Source organism: Bos indicus, chromosome 15, assembly GCF_029378745.1.
Source record: "Bos indicus isolate NIAB-ARS_2022 breed Sahiwal x Tharparkar chromosome 15, NIAB-ARS_B.indTharparkar_mat_pri_1.0, whole genome shotgun sequence".
In the NCBI taxonomy this organism is placed as follows: domain Eukaryota; kingdom Metazoa; phylum Chordata; class Mammalia; order Artiodactyla; family Bovidae; genus Bos; species Bos indicus.
Genome location: NC_091774.1, coordinates 37,729,863 through 37,756,983, shown reverse-complemented (window position 1 = coordinate 37,756,983; position 27,121 = coordinate 37,729,863). Strand labels below are relative to the sequence as shown.

Below are 27,121 nucleotides of genomic sequence, written 5' to 3'. Positions count from 1 at the left end.
TATATCAACTTCTTAAAAGTTTGTTTTCTCTTGCCCAGTTGTTTAGTCAGTAAGTCGTATCCAAATCTTTGTGACCCCATGAACTTCGGCATACCAGGCTCCCCTGTCCTTCACTATCTCCTGGAGTTTGCTCAAACTCATGTCCATTGAGTCAGTCATGCCATCCAACCATCTTATTCTCTGTCACCCACTTCTCCTCCTGCCCTCAATCTTTCCCAGTATCAGGCTCTTTTCCAGTGAGTCAGCTTTTTCCATCAGGTGGCCAAAGTATTGGAACTTCAGCTTTAGCATCAGTCCTTCCAATGAATATTCAGGGTTGATTTCCTTTAAGATTGACTGGTTTGATCTCCTTGCTGTCCAAGGGACTCTTAAGTCTTCTCCAGCACCACAGTTTGAAATCATCAATTCTTTTAGGATGTAAGCTTAACAGGGGCAAATATCTGATCTGCTGTGTTCACCAGTCCATATGAAGACACTAGAGTGCCCAGTACACAGTGTTCACTCAGTAGATACTTGTTGGATGAACAAGTAATTAGAATGCACACATCAGGTTGCAAATGCCAGCTCTGCAACTAATATCAGATCAGATTAGATCAGATCAGTCGCTCAGTCGTGTCCGACTCTTTGGGACCCCATGAATCGCAGCACGCCAGGCCTCCCTGTCCATCACCAACTCCTGGAGTTCGCTAAGACTCACGTCCATCGAGTCAGTGATGCCATCCAGCCATCTCATCCTCTGTTGTCCCCTTCTCCTCCTGCCCCCAATCCCTCCCAGCATCAGAGTCTTTTCCAATGAGTCAACTCTTCGCATGAGGTGGCCAAAGTATTGGAGTTTCAGCTTTAGCATCATTCCTTCCAAAGAAATCCCAGGTCTGATCTCCTTCAGAATGGACTGGTTGGATCTCCTTGCAGTCCAAGGGACTCTCAAGAGTCTTCTCCAACACCACAGTTCAAAAACATCAATTCTTCGGCGCTCAGCCTTCACAGTCCAACTCTCACATCCATACATGACCACAGGAAAAACCATAGCCTTGACTAGATGGACCTTTGTTGGCAAAGTAATATCTCTGCTTTTGAATATGCTATCTAGGTTGGTCATAACTTTCCTTCCAAGGAGTAAGCGTCTTTTAATTTCATGGCTGCAGTCACCATCTGCAGTGATTTTGGAGCCCCCCAAAATAAAGTCTGACACTGTTTCCACTGTTTCCCCATCTATTTCCCATGAAGTGATGGGACCGGATGCCATGATCTCAGTTTTCAGAATGTTGAGCTTTAAGCCAACTTTTTCACTCTCCACTTTTACTTTCATCAAGAGGCTTTTTAGTTCCTCTTCACTTTCTGCCATAAGGGTGGTGTCATCTGCATATCTGAGGTTATTGATATTTCTCCCGGCAATCTTGATTCCAGCTTGTGTTTCTTCCAGTCCAGCGTTTCTCATGATGTACTCTGCATATAAGTTAAATAAACAGGATGACAATATACAGCCTTGACGTACTCCTTTTCCTATTTGGAACCAGTCGGTTGTTCCATGTCCAGTTCTAACTGTTGCTTCCTGACCTGCATACAAATTTCTCAAGAGGCAGATCAGGTGGTCTGGTATTCCCATCTCTTTCAGAGTTTCCCACAGTTTATTGTGATCCATACAATCAAAGGCTTTGGCATAGTCAATAAAGCAGAAATAGATGTTTTTCTGGAACTCTCTTGCTTTTTCCATGATCCAGCGGATGTTGGCAAGTTGATCTCTGGTTCCTCTGCCTTTTCTAAAACCAGCTTGAACATTAGGAAGTTCAGGGTTCACATATTGCTGAAGCCTGGCTTGGAGAATTTTGAGCATTACTTTACTAGTGTGTGAGATGAGTGCAATTGTGTGGTAGTTTGAGCATTCTTTGGCATTGCCTTTCTTTGGGATTGGAATGAAAACTGACCTTTTCCAGTCCTGTGGCCACTGCTGAGTTTTCCAAATGTGCTGGCATAATGAGTGCAGCACTTTCACAGCATCATCTTTCAGGATTTGGAATAGCTCAACTGGAATTCCATCACTTCCACTAGCTTTGTTCGTAGTGATGCTTTCTAAGGCCCACTTGACTTCACATTCCAGGATGTCTGGCTCTAGGTGAGTGATCACACCATCGTGATTATCTGGGTCATGAAGATCTTTTTTGTACAGTTCTTCTGTATATTCTTGCCATCTCTTCTTAATATCTTCTGCTTCTGTTAGGTCCATACCATTTCTGTCCTTTATCGAGCCCATCTTTGCATGAAATGTTCCTTTGGTATCTCTGATTTTCTTGAAGAGATCCCTAGTCTTTCCCATTCTATTGTTTTCCTCTATTTCTTTGCATTGATCGCTGAAAAAGGCTTTCTTACCTCTTCTTGCTATTCTTTGGTACTCTGAAAGATACATTTCCCTCTCCAGTAACTACTTTTTTTTTCATCTGTAAAATGGAAATTATAACAGCTTTCCAAAATTTCTCCCAGAGCTATTGTGGGAACCAGATGAGGTAACTGATATGAAAGCGCTTGGCAGTGAAGCTGTTTTCTTCCTCTTCACCATCTAGAACTGTGCCAAGAGGCCTCGTCTGGGGAAGTTTTCCTGCTGGCCTCGGCGGCCCTTGCCAACATCACCTTCTTTGACACGATGGCCTGTGAGATGCTCCTGCAGCTGAATGCCATCCGCGTGCTGCTGGAGGCCTGCAGCGACAAGCAGAGAGTGGACACACCTTACACCCGGGACCAGGTGAGCCGCTCAGGGGGCCATGTCTGGAGCCTATACGTGTGAAGGCAGAGGGCAGGGGCCAGGGCTCAGGTTCTGGAGTCAGCATGGCCTGCAGCACAGAGTCAGTGCTGTTAGTCGTGTTCTTGGGGAAGGTGAAGGAATGTGTTCTCCACGTGCCTCATGCCCTTGGAGCATCTCCACAAGTCCCCTGCTCATCCCCTTTCCCATCCCAACCTCTAGAAGGCCTTCCTCCGTCTCCATCTGTCCATCCTAGGAGGCAGAGAGGCACCATGGGAAGGTCCCTGAACCTCCTCCAAAGGTCTGGGTCCAGCTTTGTGGGCTCCTGGCTGTCTGATCTTGTACCTGCTGTGAGTTTCTTCCTTTCCTGGCCTCCATGAAACAGGGTCTTGGAGCAGACCCTTGATTCTGGACCTCAGCCCCTGTATCAGTTTCTCTCTCTCTCTCTCTCTCTCTTTTTTTTTTTTTTTTTGTATATTTGAATTCCATGAAAAGTTTTGTTTGGGGAAAAATGATTTTACTACTATATATGTTTGAAATATTGAGTAAGGGGCTTTTCAAGGGCCTTTGCCCTCTGAGGTTATGGGAGTCGGTCTTGACCCACCTCTGCTGTGTTCAGCCTCCCATTTCCCTATCAGAGGTGGGGGTGGTGGATCTGGTGCATTTTTGTTCTCTGTAAATCCCACCAGATGCCTGAGCTCTGTGTCAGATGATCCTCTAACCTCATCCTTGTCTGTGTCCCAGCTCCCCAGTCCTACCTGATTCTTCTAACCTTGCTGCCTGGTCAAAGCTGCCATAACTTCACGTGCCAGCTCCCACCCCAGCAACTCTGGGAAAGCCTTCCCAGACAGCCCTGGCTCTCTGGGATCCTCCTTTCCTTGAAGGCCACACCTCACAATGCAGTGTTGACTTTTCCAGTGATATTTATTCTTTTCCAGTTATTTCAAGTCAATTTATCCCCCTGAGGGCATGGTCCATGTTCTGCACTTCCCTAGGATTTCTCGGGCCCCTAACCCAGAGTGGGCACCCTTGATGCTTTCTGTAAATGTTTGTCTAGGACCTGAAAGGGAAGAAGCAGGATGGTACTTCATCTTGTCTTTCTTGTCTTGAGAATCCCCTGTGGAAGGGCAGCCACAGAAATCCCCATTCAGAGAGAACTCTGAATATAAGCATTTGCATATGAGGGTTCTGCTAATGCTGTGAGGCTGGCAGTATCTGCCCCATTTTACAGATAAGAAAGTGTATTTTTTTTAAGAAAAAAAAAAAGAATATTGAGACTTAAGAGAGTATCTCCGATATCATAGGGCTGACAATCAGTTCAGTTCAGTCGCTCAGTCGTGTCTGACTCTTTGCGACCCCTTGAATTGCAGCACGCCAGGCCTCCCTGTCCATCACCAACTCCCAGAGTTCACTCAAATTCATGTTCATCGAGTCAGTGATGCCATCCAGCCATTTCATCCTCTGTCGTCCCCTTCTCCTCCTGCCCCCAATACCTCCCAGCATCAGGGTCTTTTCCAACGAGTCAACTCTTCTCATGAGGTGGCCAAAGTATTGAAGTTTCAGCTTTAGCATCATTCCTTCCAAAACACCCAGGACTGATTTCCTTTAGAATGGACTGGTTGGATCTTCTTGCAGTCCAAAGGACTCTCAAGAGTCTTCTCCAACACCACAGTTCAAAAGCATCAGTTCTTCGGTGCTCAGCTTTCTTCACAGTCCAACTCTCACATCCATACATGACCACTGGAAAAACCATAGCCTTGACTAGACGGACCTTTGTTGGCCAAGTAATGTCTCTGTTTTTGAATATGCTATCTAGGTTGGTCATAACTTTCCTTCCAAGGAGTAAGCGTCTTTTAATTGCATGGCTGCAATCACCATCTGCAGTGATTTTGGAGCCCCCAAAAATAAAGTCTGACACTGTTTCCACTGTTTCCCCATCTATTTGCCCTGAAGTGATGGGACCGGATGCCATGATCTTCGTTTTCTGAATGTTGAGCTTTAAGCCAACTTTTTCACTCTCCACTTTCACCTTCATCAAGAGGCTTTTTAGTTCCTCTTCACTTTCTGCCATAAGGGTGGTGTCATCTGCACATCTGAGGTTATTGATATTTCTCCCGGCAATCTTGATTCCAGCTTGTGCTTCTTCCAGCCCAGCGTTTCTCATGATGTACTCTGCATATAAGTTAAATAAGCAGGGTGACAGTGTATAGCCTTGATGTACTCCTTTTCCTATTTGGAACCAGTCTGTTGTTCCATGTCCAGTTCTAACTGTTGCTTCCTGACCTGCATACAAATTTCTCAAGAGTCAGATCAGGTGGTCTGATATTCCCATCTCTTTCAGAATTTTCCACAGTTTATTGCAATCCACACAGTCAAAGGCTTTGGCATAGTCAATAAAGCAGAAATAGATGTTTTTCTGGAACTCTCTTGTTTTTTCCATGATCCAGCGGATGTTGGCAATTTGATCTCTGGTTCCTCTGCCTTTTCTAAAACCAGCGTGAACACCTGGAAGTTCACGGTTCAGGTATTGCTGAAGCCTGGCTTGGAGATTTTTGAACATTACCTTACTAGAGTGTGGCTATTTAGGGCTGACAATAGCCAGCACTAAATCCTAGCCTGACATAGACCTTGGTCTTTGACTCTTATCTGCTGCCATCTCTGAAAATAAAGAGGAAATAGTGGGACTATGGGGTCAGACTGAATGTTGATCTTGTCTGGGACCATTTTTTAACTGGGTGACTTTGGGCAAGTCACAGCCTCTTGGGTGTTGGTCTACCTTGCACAATCATTGTGAGATAAAATACATGTAAAGGACTTCATATGATGCTTTGTCCTTACTTAACAAGTGATGAGTATCACTGTTTTTCAAACTTGATCTTATAAGGAAGAGCGTAGATAGCAAGTTATCCAAAATCCTCACTTTGTCCTTCCAAGCCTTGCATGATGTAGTTCTAGACTTCCTTTCCGGTTTAATCTCTCACTTCTTAGTTAGACAACCTCCATAGAGACCAGGTAAGACAGTGCAAATAGATTGAGTGGTGGCTTATTGGGCCGGCTTTTGGCTGTTTGGCTGACAAGGCAGGGCCAGCCATTTGCAGTCACTGTGCTCAGCTATGTGGGGGGTGGAGGCCACTGGAGGGCTAACTCTGTGTCATCTGCCTTGTTCCCCCTCTTCTTTTCTTCAGCTGGGTGCCTCCAGTTGCTGGGTCTCTCACCTACCTGACACAATTTTAGGCCCCTTTCCTTTCAAGTGCCTCTTCTATAGCCAACTCTAGTCATCTCATACAAGATCCAATAGTAAGGCAGAAAGAACAGGAGTGAGGGGTTCAGATGACATGGCTTCAAAGCTTCTCTGCTGTATAATCATGTAACTGGGCAATTCACTTGGAGCCTAATTTTTCTCATCTGTGAATGGGGTTGAACAATACATATTTCCTAGAAATAAAATAAGAATTGAGTAAACTAATACAAGCTTTTAGTACCATTCCTGGCACATAGGAAGTATTACATAAATGAAAGCCTCTGTCCGTGTGATTGTTATGATTGGCCTTTGAGTGTGTGGTACTCAGCCCTGAATGGGGCACCTTCAGAGGGGAGCATTCTAATCTGTAAAGGGGGATGGTCTCTTCCAGCATAGACATCCTGTGGCTTTATGTGCACAGACCCTTTTTCATCATGAGGAGTGATAGTCTATCTCTTGGAACCTCACTGATCCCTAAGAAGGAGGTGCTCCAAGTGGGGTGAGAATGGAGAATGTGGTCAGGTTCTATGATGATGACATTTCTTTCTGAATCTGGATTCTAATGTTTTCTGGCTGTGTTTCCCCTGTCTCCCCCATCCCCTACCCCCAACCCCTTCTAAACTCCCCACAGCTGAGCCAGGCTCTTCTCCACTGTCCTCAGGACGGCCTCACCTTCCGCCCTGACTCAGAGCAACCACTTAGCTAGTGAGAGAGGACCCATTAAAGAAACAAATGTCTCTTTCCTGTGGCAGAGGGAGGATTAAGGTGATCTGAGGGCTCCCAGTAATGAAGACAAAGAAGACGAATTAGACTCTGAAGTGCTTACTGCCTCCTGAAACACTTAGGAGATTAAATGCCCACGAGGCTTCCGGTAACGCATCTGCCAATGACACCAGTGCTGTGCAGAGCCTCTGGGTCTTGCAACTGTATTTGTCCACCTTCCTCTGAACACCTCAGCAAGAACCCCTCCATCATCCCAGCAAACTGAGTCTACTTAACTGGTCCGCAGAAGCCACGATAGCCTCAGTTTGCCTGTCCTCTACCCACTCTTGGAGTGTGGATGGGGCTGAGGGCCGCCTGGGGCCTGGGCTCTTCCACTACCACCATCTGCCCCCTGCCAACCCCTGCTAATGGAGGGGAGTGGGATGCAGTTAACATTCAGAAGCACTCCCTATCTAACAAGCCATCTGTGTGGATTGTGTTTTCATCCCTAGAAGTATTTTCGAGGGGTCACGCTGCCCAGGGTAAACGGTTACAGGCATGACAATAGGGTGGGTACAGGGCTGGCTCACCTCTGCCTACCTGTCAAGATGTGACAATCTAGGGTGAAAGGGATGTGGTTATCTTGTCTAACTCACAGCACAGATTTTCACTGAACATGACTTTGTAACCTTTAGAGATGAATTGCTTTCACAGAGGTAAAGGGTGCTGGTATATTTACTTTCCATGAAGATACACTATCTGTTTGGCATTTTAGAATGTCCAGATTTTGTAGCATTTCTGAGCCCTTGCTGTGAGTATCATTATCATGCCTGCATGCTCAGTTGCTCAGTTGTGTCTGACTCTCTCAGTTGCGTCGTGACCCTGTGGACTGTAGCCCACCAGGCTCCTCTCTCCATGGGATTTTCCAGGCAAGAATACTGGAGTGGGCTGCCACTTCTTCCTTCAATATAATTATCAGAAGTCCATTTATCAGAAATGCCAGTTACTGAAGATTACAATTTTGACTTACATTTTAGAAGCTCTCTGTAGTTTATACAGCCCTATCACACACATATATGACATGGTAGAAACAGTAACAGGCTTTGGGTTCAGGCAGACCTGAATTCAAATGCTGATCCCATTTCCTAGCTGTATGACCTTAGACAAATTGCTTAACTTCTCTGAGCCACAATTCCCTCTGTGAAATAAGGATACTAATATTTCCTCCCTTCTTGTGTCATTATGATGATTAGGTGGCATAATGCTTGTAAAGTAGTTGGAAACAAAGTGATACTCATTGGGATGGGTCCACGGAAGTGGAGTCAGGAAATGTGGTTAATGTGGAGGTCAATGTAATGTGGTGTGAGTCAATGCATGGTGTGTGATTGTTTCAATCTGTGTGTGGGTTTCTGAAGGTCGTACTGTATGTGTGTGTCTGTGTGTGTATGAGAGAGCAAAAGAAGAGAGAGAGTGGTGTAGGGGACTATAAAGCAGTTTGTTTGTATTTGAATATATGAGCGTATCTACTATCCACAGAGGCTTAGATTAAGCCAGGATCACAACACCCAGGCCTGTTTGGCTCCCAAATCCCTTCCCTATAAAGTCAAGGGAAAACTAAACCCAGAGAACATGGTCTGGTGTTCACATGCTTCTAATACTGTGAGGCTGACAGCCCAGCCTTGATGCAATCCCTAGGCAGAGTGTTTTGGTTCAGTTCACCTTTAACTTGGGACCTACATCTAAGGCATTTCTATGGCCTTTGTGACTCTCCCTGCTGAGCCCAGAACTCAGCCCTCCAGTCTCACCTCTTTGGTCGTGAAAGGATCAGGGACCAGAGGGTGGGAGCAGTGTCTGTCTTGGGAATCAGGCAGGTGCCCTGCTGGTCTCCATGCCTATCAGAGGGAGAGAGAGGAGGGGGAAAAGGGCTGGGTCTTCTCCTGAACCCCTTGCCTTGCTGGCCTTGAAGGAGAAAGTGTTTCAAGAGCCCACACTCTCTCTCTGTCAGACCCCTTCATCCTTCAAACCACTGTTCTTGTCTTGATTCTTTCTGTTCTTTGATGGAGGGAAGTGGTGTGGAGGGAGGGGAGCAGGGCAGAGAAGTACTTCCTTAGAGGCCATAAAGGGCTTCTGCTGGCTGGTCTCAAGGCTGAAGGTGACATGGTTGTCAAAGCTTTAGAGAGTTATCTCAGTGACCTGGGCTTCCCAGGGGGTGCTAGTAGTAAAGAACCCGCCTGCTAATGGATGGAACTCGCATTTCCTGCATTGGCAGGCAGATTCTTTACCTGCTGAGCCATTGGGAAGTCCCAACAGCTGCTCTGAGTGCTTGACAAAACATTAATTCACTTAATACTCATCACAGTCTTATGAGTTCTCTTGTTTTTCTCTTCTGCAGTAGGCCAAAAAATGCCCCCTCCAAGAATGTCTACATCCTAATCCCCAAAACCTGGGTAGGCTCCCTTACATGGCAAAAGGGATATCTTCAGATATGAGTAAGTTAAGGATCTTGGTTTAGTAATAATATCCTGGATTATCTATGTGGGCCCAATGTACCACAAGGATTCTTGTAAGAAAGAGGCAGAGGGTCAGAGTCAGAGGATGAGATGTGACTGAGGAAGCAGAGGTCAGAGTGATGGGCCAGCAGAGGCTAAGGAGTCTGAGCAGCTTTTAAAAACTGGAAAAGAACAGGACACGGATTCTCCCTGAGAGCCTCCATGCAGAAGGAATGAAGCTCTGTCAACACTTGACTTTAGCTCCATCAGACCCACTAAAGGCTTCTAACCCCCGGAATTGCAAGATAAAATTATGTTGGGTTAAGTCACTAAGTCTGTGGTCACTTGTTTTAGCAGCAATAGAAAACGAATACTCCTTGCTCAACAAGGCAGAGAAAGGTTAAGTAACATGGTCAAGATCAGATGGAAAATGATGATAGAACCCAGATTTGGAAGAGGTTGGTCCATGCATTTAGCTGCTATGCTATACGGTCTCTTACCTAGGGCCTCTCTTGAGGGTGATACCCTCTGTATTCACAAATAGCTATAGAGGGATCAGTACCCTCTCACTTAGGAGGAATAAGACTTAATTAAAAAATCATCAGACAGGAATGAATTGGCTTGGGCCAGGGGGAAAACTGTCATCTGGCTCCTGTCTTCTGTCCCTTGACAGCATTGCTACTGTATAGCTAACAAGGTAAACCAGTTGTCCCTAAAATCCCAACTCTGGATTCAACTGTAAGGAGGAATGTTGTGGATCTGCCTTCCCCTTTCTATCACAGTAGGTACAGACAAGGATGTTTCAAAGGCGGGGGCTCAAGGCAGGGCCTAATTGGCATTTATTCAAATTGTGCTTAATTGAATACTTCATCTGCACCTCAGAAAACCACATGGGGTACAGGTTCTGTAAAGAGGAAGTAATTTTCATTAACAGGATCTAAATTAGTCTGACACAAAGACCTGCCTGTGCTGTGACACAGCTAATAATTGCTGTGTAATGAACCTGATGCTGCAGACAAAGGTTTCCTTTTTAATTTTGCCTTTCTTTCCCTTCTTCCCTTCCTTCCTGGAGTCCTCTCTCCCTCCCTCCCTCCCTTCCTCTCTTCTCTTTTGGTTCTGTATGTCAAGCAACCACCTTTATTCAGCAGCCAGGCTGGTCATGGTTGGAGGATCGCTGTCCCCATGCTGCAGGAACCAAGGGCGTGCACCATACTCCTACTCACATCCCAGAGAAGGCCAGGTGAACTCCAGTCTGGCACAGGCTTGGCCTTGTGTCTCCTTCCTCACAAGACTGTGTGCTTTAGGCCTCTTAGGAGCCTTCTGCTTTTGGCTGCATCTTCTACCTATATTTTTCTTCTGCCTCTTTCACTTAGCCCACACTCATAATCCTGAAAGGGTGGGGAAAAAGAGCTTCCAAAGACAAACACTTCTTTAGTCCTATTATCTTTCAAAAATGCAAATAGGAGTTTGTCACTCCCCTCATGAAATACTTCCTGGTGCAGAGTGACCTTCAGGATGAAGGTTATGGCGCCTGTCCTGTCCCTCCCCTGGCTACCCTCCCCATCATGCTTACCCACCCAGGCCCCTGGCCGGGTCCAAGCTGGGATGGCGGATATGACAGCCTAAGGAGACATGTCCCTTTCTAAAATGTGTTTAGTGGGAAATGGAGAGGATTGATACTCTATCAATGTGTCATACTTTTCCCTTCCTGTTTAAGAGATTTGTTATCTGAATTTATTATCCAGAGTAATATGCCAATATTGAACCAATTAAAATCTAGATAATACTCTTTGTTAGTCAATACCATGTTCAGTTCAGTTCAGTTCAGTTCAGTTGCTCAGCCATGTCCGACTCTTTGCGACCCCATGAATTGCAGCATGCCAGGCCTCCCTGTCCATCACCAACTCCCGGAGTTCACTCAGACTCATGTCCATCGAGTCAGTGATGCCATCCAGCCATCTCATCCTCTGTCATCCCCTTCTCCTCCTGCCCCCAATCCCTCCCAGCATCACAGTCTTTTCCAATGAGTCAACTCTTCGCATGAGGTGGCCAAAGTACTGGAGTTTCAGCTTTAGCATCATTCCTTCCAAAGAAATCCCAGGGCTGATCTCCTTTAGAATAGACTGGTTGGATCTCCTTGCAGTCCAAGGGACTCTCAAGAGTCTTCTCCAACACCACAGTTCAAAAGCATCAGTTCTTCAGCACTCAGCCTTCTTCACAGTCCAACTCTCACATCCATACATGACCACAGGAAAAATCATAGCCTTGACTAGATGGACCTTTGTTGGCAAAGTAATGTCTCTGCTTTTGAATATGCTGTCTAGGTTGGTCATAACTTTCCTTCCAAGGAGTAAGCGTCTTTTAATTTCATGGCTGCAGTTACCATCTGTAGTGATTTTAGAGCCCCCCAAAATAAAGTCTGACACTGTTTCCACTGTTTCCCCATCTATTTCCCATGAAGTGATGGGACCGGATGCCATGATCTTTGTTTTCTAAATGTTGAGCTTTAAGCCAACTTTTTCACTCTCCACTTTCACTTTCATCAAGAGACTTTTTAGTTCCTCTTCACTTTCTGCCATAAGGGTGGTGTTTGATATTTCTCCTGGCAATCTTGATTCCAGCTTGTGCTTCTTCCAGTCCAGCATTTCTCATGATGTACTCTGCATATAAGTTAAATAATCAGGGTGACAATATACAGCCTTGACGTACTCCTTTTCCTATTTGGAACCAGTCGGTTGTTCCATGTCCAGTTCTAACTATTGCTTCCTGACCTGCATATAGGTTTCTCAAGAGGCAGGTCAGGTGATCTGGTATTCCCATCTCTTTCAGAATTTTCCACAGTTTATTGTGATCCACACAGTCAAAGGCTTTGGCATAGTCAATAAAGCAGAAATAGATGTTTTTCTGGAACTCTCTTGCTTTTTCCATGATCCAGCAGATGTTGGCAAGTTGCTCTCTGGTTCCTCTGCCTTTTCTAAAACCAGCTTGAACATCAGGAAATTCAGGGTTCATGTATTGCTGAAGCCTGGCTTAGAGAATTTTGAGCATTACTTTACTAGCATGTGAGATAAGTGCCATTGTGTGGTAGTTTGAGCATTCTTTGCCATTGCCTTTCTTTGGGATTGGAATGAAAACTGACCTTTTCCAGTCTTGTGGCCACTGCTGAGTTTTCCAAATTTGCTGGCATATTGAGTGCAGCACGTTCATAGCATCATCTCTCAGGATTTGAAATAGCTCAACTGGAATTCCATCACCTCCACTAGCTTTGTTCATAGTGATGCTTTCTAAGGCCCACTTGACTTCACATTCCAGGATGTCTGGCTCTAGGTCAGTGATCACACCATCGTGATTATCTGGGTCGTGAAGATCATTATCCCATTTCAGAACTTAAGCTGCTTGAACTGTGTCAGGAGACTGTCAGCTGCTTCTCCAGAGGTGGGGCACGGCCTCCACTTCTGTTATACCGTGTGACAGGCTTTGCAGAGAAATAAGCCTCCACCAAGGAAAAGTGTTATTTTATGATTTATTTTAATTACTACTTGAGAGTACTGTCCATTTCCATGGAAGCGGGTGAATTTTCATTTTGCTAAATTTAATGTTAGGCTCAGTGTCATGAGTGGCATCTGGGTTAACAGGTGCCCCGTTTCCAACATATTCCAGTGGTGTTTGGCACCCTTTACAGTTTGGGGTCTACAGGAAGTCCCTTACTGGCCCATCCCTTAATTCAGTTTTGAGTTCTCTGTACAACCTTGACTATGCCAGGGGGTAGGGCTGGGGTGGGCTGTTGGCTGCTCAGCCCAGAAGTTGTAACCAAGGCTCAGTGTTTACCTGGCATCAGCATTCCTTTCCTACAGGCAGAGTCCTTCAGCCATGACTGACAAGCAAGGCTTTGCAGTCCACAGGCTTGTAAAGTGTAGCAGAGCATGAATCCTCATCAGATTCCATACAATACCTGAAGTTTATGGTGCAATGCTGCCTTTAGTTTCCTTGTCATGATCTCTATCTTAACCTTAGTCTCCATTCATTTCAGGTTGAAAATAGGTGGGGCTTAGTATCAGGGCAAGAAGCTGGGGTGGAGAGAACCCAATCCAAGACAGGGGCTAGCCAGGAACCTGCCAATTCTGTCTGCATTCCAGGGGCTGGGTGCAAAGGGATCCTGCTGAAAGGTGACTGAGGCTCCATCTTCATTCAGGTGATTCTGTTCTCTCCAACGGTGTCCTGGGGCCCCTGAGGGCCATCCTAGGGCCACATGCTGATGAATGGGCTTCAGTCACTAGGGAAATACATCTGAGTGCCAGAAGCCTGTGAAGATGGAAGAAAATACCATGGAAGGATGGGCCAGGTAGACTGTAAGGAGTCATGGGCTAAAGGAAAGTTTTGTAGCCCCTGACTCACCTACCTATACAGAGTACCTTTGGCTCAGGAGTTCCCATTTTCTTAGCTTCTCAATTCTCTTTTCCAGATTGTGACCATCTTGGCAAACATGTCTGTCCTAGAGCAGTGTGCCTCCGACATTATTCAGGAGAACGGTATGTCTTTTCAGCGGCGTGCATGCTGTATGGGTTATGCGGCTCTGTGGGCCCTTGTGCCTTTGTGTTTGTATGAAGGCCTCTGTGTAGGTATGTAAATTTGTACACGTGGGTCTCCCCATTTGCAAGGGCACATGAATGTGTGCTTATGTGGGCAATGGGCCAATAGGTAAATGTTTGCTTGCTTCCATAGCACTTTGATCTAGTGGGAGGCAGACACGGAGCAAAAGATAGGGAATGTCAGGTGTAGAAAGCAAAGCAGGGAAGAAGACAAGGTAAATCCAAGGTAGAAGCATGGCAGCTGCTATTTTAATTAGTGTGGTGAGGAGAAGACAGAGACTTCATTAGGATCCAAAAGTAAAAACCTGCCCGTAAAGGATGCATTCCAACTTTAAATTATTCTCATCATACTGGGTTTGGCCACGGGAGAAAGCTGATGGGTGGGGGGTGGGGTCAGGGCAGATGGATCCCTGGATGCCTCACCTGAGATCATCTGTTTCCTCTTGTTCCTTTGCTCCCACCTCGCGCTGAGAGTGTCACCATGTCCAGGTGAGGTGCCCAGGATCTGATCTAAATGGTCTCTACTGGAAAGCAGATCAGCTGGCTGCCTTGCAGCTGGGATAGGAGTGGAGAGGGCTTCCTGTGACTGAGAAATAATGGAGCAATTAGCAACCAGTTGGAAACCAAGAGATGCTAATGAGGAGGAGTGAGCTGGGAGCCTGGACAGCTGCCTCTGCTCCTATTAAGCCCCCTTCTCCCAGGTTGCCTTGCTGTTGTAATACATGTATACATTCTCCATTCCCCTTACTCTATTGAAAAAATATCTTTTTGTGTTAATTTTATGTGATCGGGCTAATAATGAGAAACTTTTTTTTGGCTGCATTGCATGGCTGTTACTTACTAGTGACCTCCATTCTTCCATCTGCAAAACGAAACAATAGTAATATCCACCTCACTGGGATGATGTGAGGATTAATAGAAGGCTTGTTAGAAGAGTGTTAGGCACAGAATGAGCTCTGTGCTATGGGTATATGCTTTTTCAGGAAACAGTGGTCATCTCATAGGGTTTAAGTGAAGAGAGTTTGATGAAGGAACTATTTACAAAAGTGGGGCAGAATTTGAGGGTTCAGCAGTGGTGGTCATTCAGCCCGGGACCACTGGAAGACTGTAGAACTCCTTGGTCTGGAGAGGGCCTTGTGCTGTGAAAGGCAATCCTCCACTCAAGACACTTGAGACTCTGACATGCCTTGCCCTGAAGCCTGATGATTTTGTCTCTGTCCTGCCCTGAATTGTGTGTGAGTGTTGGTGGATGAATGGGCCCTGCTAGAAGGTCAGAAACTGTGATCACTGGTCACCCTTACACTGGGAGGCGGGCCAGGGCAGTACAAGCTCATTTTTATCAGTGGTATCAGTGGTGTCCTTCCAGCTAATTTTGCTTCTCCCTCAGTGGCTGGGGCTGAACTGGAGTGAATGTTGGGGATGGAACGTGGCTTTGGGACCTGCTCTCTAAGCTGTAACACCCTTCAACTCTTGGGCGACTCTGTGGCACTGAGCCTGGCTAGAACTTAGAAAACACATTCTGGATTTTTGTTGGCAGCCCCAATTTCATTGCATCTTATCTTTCTGTAGATAAGATTTATATATATTTAAAGGAAACTTTGTGTTTTGTACAATTGCAAGACTTCTCACATGAATACATCCACATTCATTCATTTGATGTTCATTCACAAACCTTTGAGCTGAGCACTATTCTGACACTTAGGAGACACCTGTTCAGGAAATGGACGAACATCCTTGTCCTCATAGTGCCCACCTGCTAGCATAAGAGAAACTGTTTTTTTGTCAGGCTCCAGGTACGAAGCCGGGTTAGGGTTAGGGTTTGGAAAATGGCTTCTTTATGGGAACCCTGACCATGAGGTGTCTGTAAAATTTCTTAATCTTGGTGACCCCTGTTTATGTCACCACAGGTCACAGTATACACCCAGGACAATCAGACCACAGCTCTGGTTTCAGGGGAGAGGTTCTCAGCTGACCAAACCTAAGCCTAAACATCTCAGTCCGATTACTCCACCCTCTTCTAGTCATGAAACCCCTCTAAGACATCTGATCTAGTGATTATCCAGCCTAGGGGTAGGTCACCTCCCACCAGGGAGACCCATTACCCCTGGACCTGTCTCAGATGCTCCAGCATCAGAAGTGAAGCAGTGATGGAGGGTAACCAGTTATCTGAGTTCTCATCCCTAGCTACTTACTGCGCGACCCTGGGCAACATACTTCGCCTCTCTCTGGGCCTCGAAGGGAATTATAATAAATAGTACTTAGTCTCTGAGGCTGTTAGGAGGTTTTAGGGATCATGCATTTACTGTGTATTTAGCACAGCATCAGGGATGTAGTAAAAGCTCAGTGATAGCATTAAAAAAATGTTAAAAGGACCAAAGGTCCCTCCCAAGTATAGTGTCTTGGTATGTGGAGGCAGAGACACCCTCAGGGCAGATGGAGCAGACATGGCCTTGTCCAGGTTCCTCCTGTGGTTGAGACCCCTGAGTCACCCCAACAGCCTTGGCTTGAGCCTACAACTCCATCCAGCTGGCCCTACTCAGGCAGCTACCAACTGTTCCTCGCTTTCCACTCAGGGGTCCAACTTATCATGGGCATGCTGTCTGAGAAGCCACGGTCTGGGACCCCTGCCGAGGTGGCGGCCTGCGAGAGAGTCCAGCAAAAGGCTGCAGTGACCCTGGCCCGTCTCAGCCGAGACCCAGATGTGGCACGGGAGGCCGTGCGGCTGAGCTGTGAGTGGTGCTGGCTGGGGCAGGGGTGGTGGAGGGGTGGTTCGGGCTGGCAGCAGTCCTGATTTCACAGTGGTGGTGGCGATGGATGACTCAGAGCAGGGCTGGCTGTGCTGGGAAACGCTGGTGTGGGGCCCCAAGGTGTGCCCCAAGTGACCTTCCTTTCCCCTGGGGCTGAGGCTGGAGAGAAAAGGAGTCTAGAGAGGTTTAAGTTGGTCAGAGAGTGACTGACTTAGGGGCTTCCTGTTAATGAGGACCTCATTCTTTCATACTCTCATTCATTTCCTCATTCATTCATTCAGTTATTCACCTACTCTTACTTACTTAGCCCCTCATTCATTTACTCATTAATTCATCCTTTTGGTCATTCATTCATTACTTCATTTATCCACCATTATCTCATTCATAACTTACTCATTAAATCCCTCACTCATTCCTTCATTCAGTTAGTCCGTCGTTTATTTACCCAACAAATGTTTCCAGAGCACCCACTCTATGCTAGGCTCTGTTCTGAGTGCTGGGCATAAAACACTGGTTATAACTGCAACCTGATGACAGTGGCTTATAATCTAATGCAGGTAACAGATACGGAAAGAAAAGTTTGCACTTGAATAGCATCATGTAATGCTCAAAGGATGTCGATGGCATGATTGGCACACAGAGGAAGTAGTCTACATTTACCTGGGTGGGGCAAATAATGCTTTAACACGGAAATGAATCCTTAGCTGTAGTTTGAGGAGTTATTCTGGTGTGAAGGCTAAGAAGGAGAGCCCCAGGTGGAGGCAGGAGATGGCAGTGTTCCTGACCATCCAGGCACTGGAGGACAGCAAGAGGTGGCCCTGGGGCAGCATAGAGTCCTGGCTCCATAGTGACTTTATGGAGAATAAACATCAAGAATCTGTCTGCATACTTTTTATTACTATCTTATGAGTTTTTCCCTGTTGTTTTTAGAATTTGAGAGAAGTCATTTTGTATTGAAGAACAAGATCATTTATTTTACTTTCCTCTGTAAAGGCTTAGGAAATATTAGCCTACTCAATCTGTAGTCTTCTTTAATTTTAGCCACAATATATTTTCTGACTCAAATGGGCAATTGGGGAAGAAAAAGGTACTAAGATGTAAACATTGAGTTTAGCTCTGATAAAGTACCTGCATGGGAAGTTCTTTCTTAGAAGGACCTGCAGTATCTCCTGTGGCTTGTCCCTCTCCACTGTTGCCAGTGTGCTGATGCTCAGGGAAAAGGTTTTGATGCTGCAGCTAATTCTGGGCCTGACCAAGGTTCATTTACACTTGAGGGAGCAGAAAGTCTCCCCCAAAGACTCCTCAGAGGGGTTTATCCCTTTCCCTATCAATTGGCAGCCACCTGCCTCTACCCACCTGGCTCCACGCAGAGGGCTGTGGTAAGAGACTGGAACACCTTTGGGTCAGGCCTGGCCGCACCCATCCTGACCCAGGTGTGAGGGTCTCCCCATGTCTCTTGCAGGTATGTCCCGCCTCATTGAACTCTGCCGCTCGCCCTCAGAGAGGAACAGCAGCGACGCCGTGCTGGTGGCCTGCCTGGTGAGTTCCCAGTTTCCCCGCCTCTTCCTTCCTGGGCTTTGGGGTTGCAGACCAGGGACCAGGGGATCAGGCTATGCCACGGTTGACTTGGGTACAGGCAACTTATTCTGGGTTTCCACTTTTCTCTTTAAAATGGTAGCAAGAATAATACTTGTTTCACTAAGTTCATAAGATTGTGATGAAAATTATGCCAGGTCATATAGGTAAAAGGAGAACCTCCATTACACATGTTTATAACCTTTGGGGTTCTGGGGGATCTAATGGCAGGTCAAGACCAGAGGGGCTGGCTGGCAGGATGCTGGTGGTGTTGGTGATGCTGTGGTGCTTGCAGCATGTGGTTGCTGGGGTCTGATGTCTTCTGCCTGTTCCAAAGAGGACACTGTAAGAAAGCCTCCTTTCCTCCTCAGGTAGAGCCCCTCTACTGGTGCTCTTCCAGCTTCGTAGCTCCCTTCTTCTTTGTGGAGCAGGGCAGGGCAGGGCAGGACAAAGTATTATTTGGCCTGTCCCCAGGATCTTCACCCAACCAAGCTAGCACGTCCTGAGAGGTCCCTACCCAACTTCTTGATGCTTGGGTCCACCATGAAAGTACCAACAGCACCAGATGGGGAACAGATGCCTTGTCTCTGTAATCCTCCCTGCTAGGCTGCATCGAATTCTAAAGCAGAGCAGCTGGAAGCATCCAGGAGCAGGAAAGCCCATTGTAAAAGCCCTTTAACTTCTAGAAGGGGGTGCAAGATCTTTGATTGGCCCTCAAAGACTGTGTAGGAGAAGGGACGGACCTAGAGGTTCTGCAAGCTGTTTCACAATAAAGCCCCTCCTCACCCCATCCTTTTTTTTCCCAAACTGATCCCATCCCATTTCTGGGAGCTCCTAACAGGCAGTGTGTGGTGGTAGGAATGGCAGGCATTTTAGTCAGACACACCTGTCTTGGTTTTGCCATTAATGAGCTGTGTAACATTGGGTAGGCCACTAAGTGCTGTAAACTTTATTCAGTAAATATTTGCTGAGTGATTATGTGGGCCATGTACTCTTCTAGGCTTTGGGGATGACAGATGGGGGAAAAAAAGAAAAAAACCTCAGCTCTGATGGGGCTTTTATTTTGGTACATGCAGAACAAACTTCATCTCTTCTGTGCCTTGGGCAAGCTGGTGAAGCTTATGGACCCCATTTCAGTATTAGTTTTTATCATGCATAAAGTAAATATATATAGAATTAAAAGGAGGGCAATCATATTAAAATAATTATTAGACTATTTAAACAGGTGACATAGTAATAGCAGTTCAGTTCAGTCACTCAGTTGCATACAACTCTTTGTGACCCCATAGACTGCAGCACGCCAGGCTTCCCTGTCCATCACCAACTCCTGGAACTTGCTCAAACTCATGTCCATCGAGTTGGTGATGCCATCCAACCAACTCATGGAGTCTTGACTAGCAATGAACATAAATAATGTTGAAAGTACCTCCAGAAACTGTAATGGGATGTGAAATTGTTACTGAACCAAACTTGGGTCCATATGCCCATGGGCAGTAAAGCCATTCCACTGACACTGGCTTGTGGAGAAAGAAAGTGCAGTGTTTTTGCAGATGCCAATTAAGGAGGCCAGGTAACCAGTGCTTAAAAGGCCCAAACTCCCCAAAGGCTTTCAGGGAAAGTTTCTCAAGACAGGATAAGGGAGGAGGGCTTGTGCCGTGTGTGATCAACTCATGGACATTCTCCTGATTGGTTGGTGGTTAGGTGATCTGGAGTTAGCATCATCACCCTTCTTATTTCAACTGGTTGAGAGTCTACGTGGGCAGCATAGAGTTAACTTCTTCCACCTGGTGGGGGTTTCAGTATCTGTAAACCAGTTCAAAGGACATGGCTCAGAATATTACACACATCCACTGAGGAGAAACTAAAGGCCTTTGACTTTGTTTAATGGCTTAACTATCATCACTTTGTCTTGCTTAACTATTTTCCTTTTCTTTCTGCATTTCTCTCTTCTTTGATTAAATGTACTCTTTGGAACTCAGGGAAGTCTAGGAGACTAAAGTTTTTCTACAGACAAGAGGCAGATAGAGGATATGGGGGGAGAGATGTGCTGTTCCACAAAGGCTCCATAGGGTCCTGAAGGTGAAAGTGTTAGTTACTCAGTCATGTCCGACTCTTTGCGATCTCACGGCCCGCCAGGCTCCTCTGCCCATGGAATTCTTCAGGCAAGAATACTGGAGTGGGTTTCCATTCCTTCTGCATCTGGATCTACCTGACCCAGGGTCCTGCTCAGTTACAAAAGTCCCTGTGATTGCTGTTGGTGAACAAGTAACAGTTATTGCTGAGATTTCTTGGTTTGTCACTGCATTCACAGCTGAAGGAAAGGCTATTTCATTCAATTGGAGGGCAGTGAATGTAAAGATATAATATTTTTCATTGCTTTTTCCTCCACAGACTGTAATTCTGTCTGGTCTGCTGAATACGTGGAGAGAGTTAATACCTGCAAATGCATAGTCATTGGTCCCAACTGCTGCATCTTCACAACTTGGGTGGCCAGCAACTGCCTGACACTGAACAGACCCTAAAGAAATGTTGAGCAGTTATAAAGCTTCATTCAGACATGGGGGCTTATTATGACTCATTTTCCATCTTTATCATTAGGTTGAAAAAGAGCGCATAGACGGGCTTGGCCTCTATTTTCCATCACTTGAAGGACTTTCCGGTGGAAAAGGGATTAAATTTCTCCCTGTGGACAGGTTTTTGGATGTGAATAGAGGCCCTTCCTCCAGAATCCATCCTTAACGTGGCTGCTGGCCTAATTTTCCTCATGACAGTTTACAATCAGGACCTTTCCACGAGCAGCCCTTCCCTGGGGCCCCCTTCCCTGTGGCCTACTGTCCATGTGCTCAGCCTTTGTAGCCTGGCTCTGACCTCTGAAGACCTCCCACTGCCTCCAGGCCCTTTCCAGCTCAGGTCTGAGTGCCCTGAACCACCCTGACACTGAGCTTTGTCCCTTGTCCCAGGCAGATGCCCTCTCTACAACTCTGCCTACACTCCCTTCAAGGCTCGGATCAAAATCCTCCTCTGTGAGGCTCAAATGCAGGGAGTACATGGTGTGTGCCTGGGCTGGCCTGCTTGGATTTTGTTTTCCCCAGTAGAAAGCAGGCTGTGTTGTCCTGTGTTCTACGTGTTATGAGGGAGGCCCTTGGAATTCCAACAGAGGCTTGCCTGATGCTGAAGGTCTTGACTTTTTGCCCAGACCTTCTTGTTTCCAGCCATGCTTTCTCCCCTTATGCCTAATGGCCCAGTCATGCTACCTTGGCTCATGGGAGGGGTTCTGTACTTCTCACCCTCTACCCTAGAAGCTTCTCAGGGCTGGGGTTCTTTCCCAGCTCTTGTGTTTCCATAGGACCTTAGGTTTGGTGACTGTTTCTTGCCTGGCTGAGGAACCAGTGGACTTGTCTGCCCACCCCCGGTCCCCCGTGTTGGAGGGTGTTCACTATTTGACCCCCAGACGGGGCTCTATGCCGCCTGGCTGGTGAGCTGGGGGTCACCTGGAGCCTGGCCTGATGGGTGGAGTTGGGGGTACCTCTCTTGGCCCTCCCTAAGCCTTCTTCCCAGTTGCAGAGGCACTCTTCAGGTGAAGGGAGGACACCTCATTTATCATCTCCCACGTCTGGAAAAGCAGCCACACAGACTGCCTCTTGCAAACAGAATTGATTTTTCTTTATTGAAGCGGCTGTCAGAGGGCTGCAGGGCTTGTTTAAGACTTGGCTGTTTTCAGACTGTCTGGGAATGAGGTCCTGGGAATATTGGCTATTAACAACCCTCCGAGGAAAGGAGAGGCCAAGGAAAAGGCTTCAGGCAGGAGAGGTCCTTTGAGCTCCTGGACCCTGAGGAGGGGGTGCTCTGGGGTCATTTGGGTCCATGCCCTGCACGCTTTCTGAGGACCCTGGGGAGTGGAGGATGTCTATTTGCCTTTGTGGTTTTTTGGGTCTAATTCTCTCTCATATTTTGTTTTTGCTTTTCTCTTCCTCTAAAGGTTGCCTCCTCCCTTAGGAATTTTTCTCTCTCTTTCTCTGCTCCCCCCATTCTTTTTACCCCCCTGGTACCCTCCCCTGTCCTCTCCCCTCTCCCTCCTCACTTCCTCCCACTTATTATCCTCTTGTTTCCAGGGTGTGCTCTTTTTTTCTCTGATACCACCTCTTTCTCTCTCCATCTCCCTTTCATGCCTACTTTCTTTTCTTTCCAAGTTCACCTATGTCTCTTTTTATAGTTCCTTCTTGTTCTGTTTTTCTGATGCTCTTTTTCTCTGTGTGTAATTTCCTCCTTCTACCTCATTTTTTCTTTTCATGGATCTATTTTCTATTTCTTTGTCTTCCTTTTGCTTTATTTTTACCCTTGATAATGTAAAATACATTGATGGCTGCCGGGGTCCAGCCCCGGTGGATCCAGGGAATTCGAAGCGGGGACGGCGTCGGCGAGGATCAGGAAACAACTGCTTAATTAAACTTTAATTAAGGATATAAAGAGTAATAGAATAAGGATAGCTCAGTGAGGAAATTCAGTGGAGAAAAGAGGCTGAAATAAGGATAGCTCAGTGAGGAAATTCAGTGGAGAAAAGAGGCTGAATAATTCAGCCAGAAGGTAAGAGAAAGAACGACATGGGGAGACCAAGTTTCGGTGAATAAGGCCCGCTCTTTATTTTCCAAAGTAGTTTTTATACCTTAAGTTGTGCATAGAGGATAATGGGGGAAGGGGTGGAGTCATGCAAGGACAGCAGTTCCTGGTTCTAATCAAAGCCAGGTTTTCAAACTTATCATATGCAAAAGTTCAGGTGATTTACATCATCTTCTGGCCAGGAGGCCTGTTAACATTTTAAGAAACTTATTTTTCTCTAAAGGTGATTATTCCAAAGTCAGGCACCAGCCTCCAAAAAAGCACTGGACAAAGCTGCATTCCTATAGGGCAAAGGTGAGGTGAGCTCAGTCAAGAAAAGATTTAACTCAAGGGTCCAAGGTTACAAACATTGAGGCCATTACTTACATTTCTATACACACATTATATCAATCAATACACTGCCAAGGACACAGTAGGTAAGGGGTATGGAGACTTAGCAGCAAACATTGGCCCAATAAGTGAAAAACCCTTCACCAATACAATTTCTAATCAATCTTTTAACTACTCAAAGGAATCTGTGTTTAGACAGTTTAGAACATCTCCTGCCTCTCACAGTTGGGAGGCTCCGAACAATCACATGTGGCCGGAAAAACCTATTCAGGCAGGCTAGAGGATTTCCAAAGGAGTTAGTAGGTTAGACACTGTCATACCCAGGAATTATTAACTGGAGCTGTAAGCTAACTCTTTTTTCAGAGAGAGGTAGTCGGAGACAGCCCCCCGTAAAGTCAGAGATGTAGGTGAAAGCACAAAGCAGAAAGTAGGCAGACTCTGGTTTTGGGGGTAGATGCTCGAGAATTTCCAGGGGGGACTCCTGAAGCTCGATCCCGGAGCCTTTGTGTATGCCGAGCCTCCTTCCTCATGACCTTTGTCATGGGCGGAGTTCCTCATGCTGGCTCCCGGCAGTGATAGAATTCCAGTTGAGCTATTCCAGATCCTGAAAGATGATGCTGTGGAAAGTGCTGCACTCAATATGCAATATGCACTCAATATGCAATATGCCGGCTCCCGGCAGATGGCCTCATATTCTTGCATCTGTGGAAGATCCCTGATTCCATTTTTTACAGTGACACCTTGAAGGCAGTGGGGTTATTTCTCCCAATTGGAGCCAAGAGGAATCAGAAAGGGTAATGGAGTTCAGCCTTTAGCCCTTGGGGACATCATACCCAGGAGGGGCAGGACACACTAGTTAGAGACAGTCTCCTGGGATCTCCCTCCTGCCACCAGTGGCTAAGACTCTGCTCATGAGCAGAGATGCATGGCCCTTATCCTTGATCCAGCTTGGATATGGCAATGCCTGTTAGTCCAATAGACAAGCCATCCTCTCTTTTCAGTAACTTGGTGATTTCTCAGCACTAGGTTACCTCTTATGTCTAGGTAATGAGCTACATGTTTGCTCTGTACTCAGTATAAGCTAGTGTTTTGGGCTTGCAGCATCCTGCCTAGGTTTAGGTCTGAGGGCCCTGGAGTTGGACTGCTGTGTGGTCTTGGGAAGGTCAGTTTCCCTCTCTGAGTCTTAGTCTCATTTCTAAATTGGAGATCATGATACTTACCTTGCTGTATCCTATGGGGATGAAATGCAGTACTATGTAGATACTCAGGAAGAGTTTGCATTCTTCCTCCTCTGCTTCTCTGCCATTCCAGATAGTCTCCTCTTGGTTTTCCAAGGGAAGGGCATCCTTAAACTCCCATCTTGTTCCCTGCTGCATTTAGGTTTGAGAAGAGGGAAAGAATTAATATTCATTGAACACTTAGTGTGCATGGCTTCAGCTAACCAGCAAAGAGGTCTGGGTAGGTACACAGCATACATTTATAGTTTAAAGGTTGCTCTAGCAGTAAAACTCAGTTTAACATTTGTTCATTTTTTCCCCCCAGCAAACATTTATTATTTATTTGAGTCCTGTGGCAAGCCTTGTTCTGCCTGCTGTAGATGGAGCAAAAAGTACAACAGTCTGTGTTTTTGAGGAGCTTAGAGTCTGGTGTGGTAGATGAACACCTAAATAACAATTGCAGTCTAGTGTGAGAAGGTTGAGGTAGACAGAGGAGGGAGGGATTTTCTCTGCTTCCAGGAATCAGGGAAGGCTTCACAGAAAAGGTGACGGTGGGCCAGGCCTTGCAGGATGAGTACACCTGCTGGCTAGAAAAGAGTGGGTAGGGGTTTCATGTCAAGAGGAAAATCGGAGTAAGGGCACATGGACATAAAATAGGATGGCATACTCAGGGAAGAGCACGACACTCAGTGCATGGGGACCTGGTTTCACTCTGTTTGCACCTCTTTCTCCTGTTCATCCCCATCTTGGTGGCAGAATTTCCATCTCCTTCAACTTTATGACATAGTTTCTTCTCTCTCTTCCCTCCTCTCCATTCCAAATACTTTAGAACCTTGCTGAATTCATGGATGAATGAATAGTCCTTGTTGTTCTAATGTCCCTCTAGGGACCTGGAAGTGAGAATATAATTCCACTAATGCTTCTGGCAGTTCTAGTCTCTAAGATAAACAAATCTTGAACTTAAATATGTTGCTAAATTGACCAAATCCTTAAAATGACAAATCTTCAAAACAATCAGTTTCCTAAGATGATTGAAAAACCAAGATGGCAAGATCATTAAGACCATGAAAACTTTCAGAAGACATCCACCCTAGAGATCAAAGTACCAATGAAGCAAGGTGACTGTATCATAAGGTTGCTATGGTGACTAGGTGACCAAAAGGACCAGCCCACTAAGGTATCAAGGTGACAGTGAGCTCAAATTGGCTGATAAATAAGCCACATACTGAAATGCATCTCTCAGGGAAGTTGCAGGCCTACATGAACCTGAGCAGACCCAGTGTGACCTCTTCTGTTTTCTCATTAGGCTGCTCTGCGTAGACTGGCCGGTGTCTGTCCCGAAGGCCTCCAGGACTCTGACTTCCAGCAGCTGGTCCAGCCCCGGCTTGTGGACTCTTTCTTACTCTGCAGCAACATGGAGGAGAGTTTTGTGTAGCAAGTGTGGGAGACAAAAGACATTCGGCATCATTCTCAAGACCCTATCTGAGTACATTCTTGTGAACGTACCTGATTATACACCAGCCCTTCACCTCCTTATTTATACTTAATTTATTTTTTATGTGAAATGAACAGAGGGCTAAATGTTCTGGCAACATCATCAGGCAGTCTGTGGTCTTTGGGAGTCTTTTTTTTTTTTAATTTTTTGACTTCTGTGACCTTTTAGTTGCAGATGTTGAAATGCATAATGTCTAATATGACAGATTGTCATGGGTGATTTCACTTCCTCTTGCTTTCTCTACTCTCAATATGTAATCTCGCATCCTTTTTAAAAAAAATTTGAGAACCAGAGTATTTTAGCTGCCCAGCAGTTTTTTTTAAAGTTAGATTTGTTCTTTCTAAAATATTGTAAATGAATTTCATAGTTGGACAGACTATACTGGAAGGAAATTCTAGTTTTATTCTTAATAAATGTAATATAAAATGTTTCTTGAATTTTCTGATTGTATTATGTCTTAGACTAAGGTCTTGCTCCCCAAAGTTTCATGCCACAAAAACTTTCTCAACTATTAAAACTGCATAGAAGCTTATATGGTCTTCATAGTTGTGTAAATGGGTCAAGTTCTGAGTGATTTAGTGAGAAGGCAAAAGATTTCCAAAGCCCCAGGAACTCAGTTTCCTTTGGCTTGCTTTTTTTAACCTCATGGTAAATGGTATCCTTAGATGAGGTATTAAGTAATCAAAACTTAACCCATTGACACCAAAACAGACATATGGGTGGATCAGTGGAACAGAAGAGAGCGCCCAGAAATAAACTCACATACCTACAGTCAATCTTTGACAAAGGAGGCAAAAATATACAGTGGAGCAAAGACAGTTTCTTTAATAAGTGGTGCTGGGAAAAACTGGATAGCCACATGTAAAAGAATAAAATTAGAACACTCCCTAATACCATATAAACAACACAAAAATAAAATAAAACACAAAAATAAACCCAAAATGGATTAAAGACCTAAATGTAAGACTGGATACTATAAAACTCCTAGAGGAAAATACAAGCAGAAAACTCTTTGACATAAATTGAAGCGATACTTTTTTTGGATCGGTCTCCTAGAGTAATGGAAATTAAAACAAAACTAAACAAATGAGACCTAATTAAATTTAAAAGCTTTTGTAAAGCTAAAGAAACCATAAGCAAGATGAAAAGACAATCTACAGAATGGGAAAAAATATTTGCAGACAATATAATCAACGAGATTAATTTCTAAAATATACAAACAACTCATAAAGCTCAATATCAAAAAATACAAACAACCCAATCAAAAAATAGCCAGAAGATCTAAATAGATATTTCTTCAAAGAAGACAGATAGATGGTCAATTGGCGCATGAAAAGGTGCTCAACATTGCTAATTATTAGATAAATGCAAATCAAAACTCCAAT

General features: G+C 45.5%; 1 protein-coding gene across 1 annotated transcript in view; it reads left to right on the top strand.

Moving 5' to 3' along the window:
- Positions 1–26,853, top strand: part of INSC (INSC spindle orientation adaptor protein) — a 138,754-nt gene extending 111,901 nt beyond the window's left edge. The window contains exons 9-13 of the mRNA XM_019975829.2: positions 2,559–2,737; positions 13,629–13,695; positions 16,329–16,484; positions 17,965–18,041; positions 25,548–26,853. Of these exons, the coding sequence (XP_019831388.2) occupies positions 2,559–2,737; positions 13,629–13,695; positions 16,329–16,484; positions 17,965–18,041; positions 25,548–25,676 (608 nt within the window). The 3' untranslated portion in view covers positions 25,677–26,853. The remainder of the gene's footprint in view (positions 1–2,558; positions 2,738–13,628; positions 13,696–16,328; positions 16,485–17,964; positions 18,042–25,547) is intronic.
- The last annotated feature ends 268 nt before the right edge of the window (positions 26,854–27,121 follow it).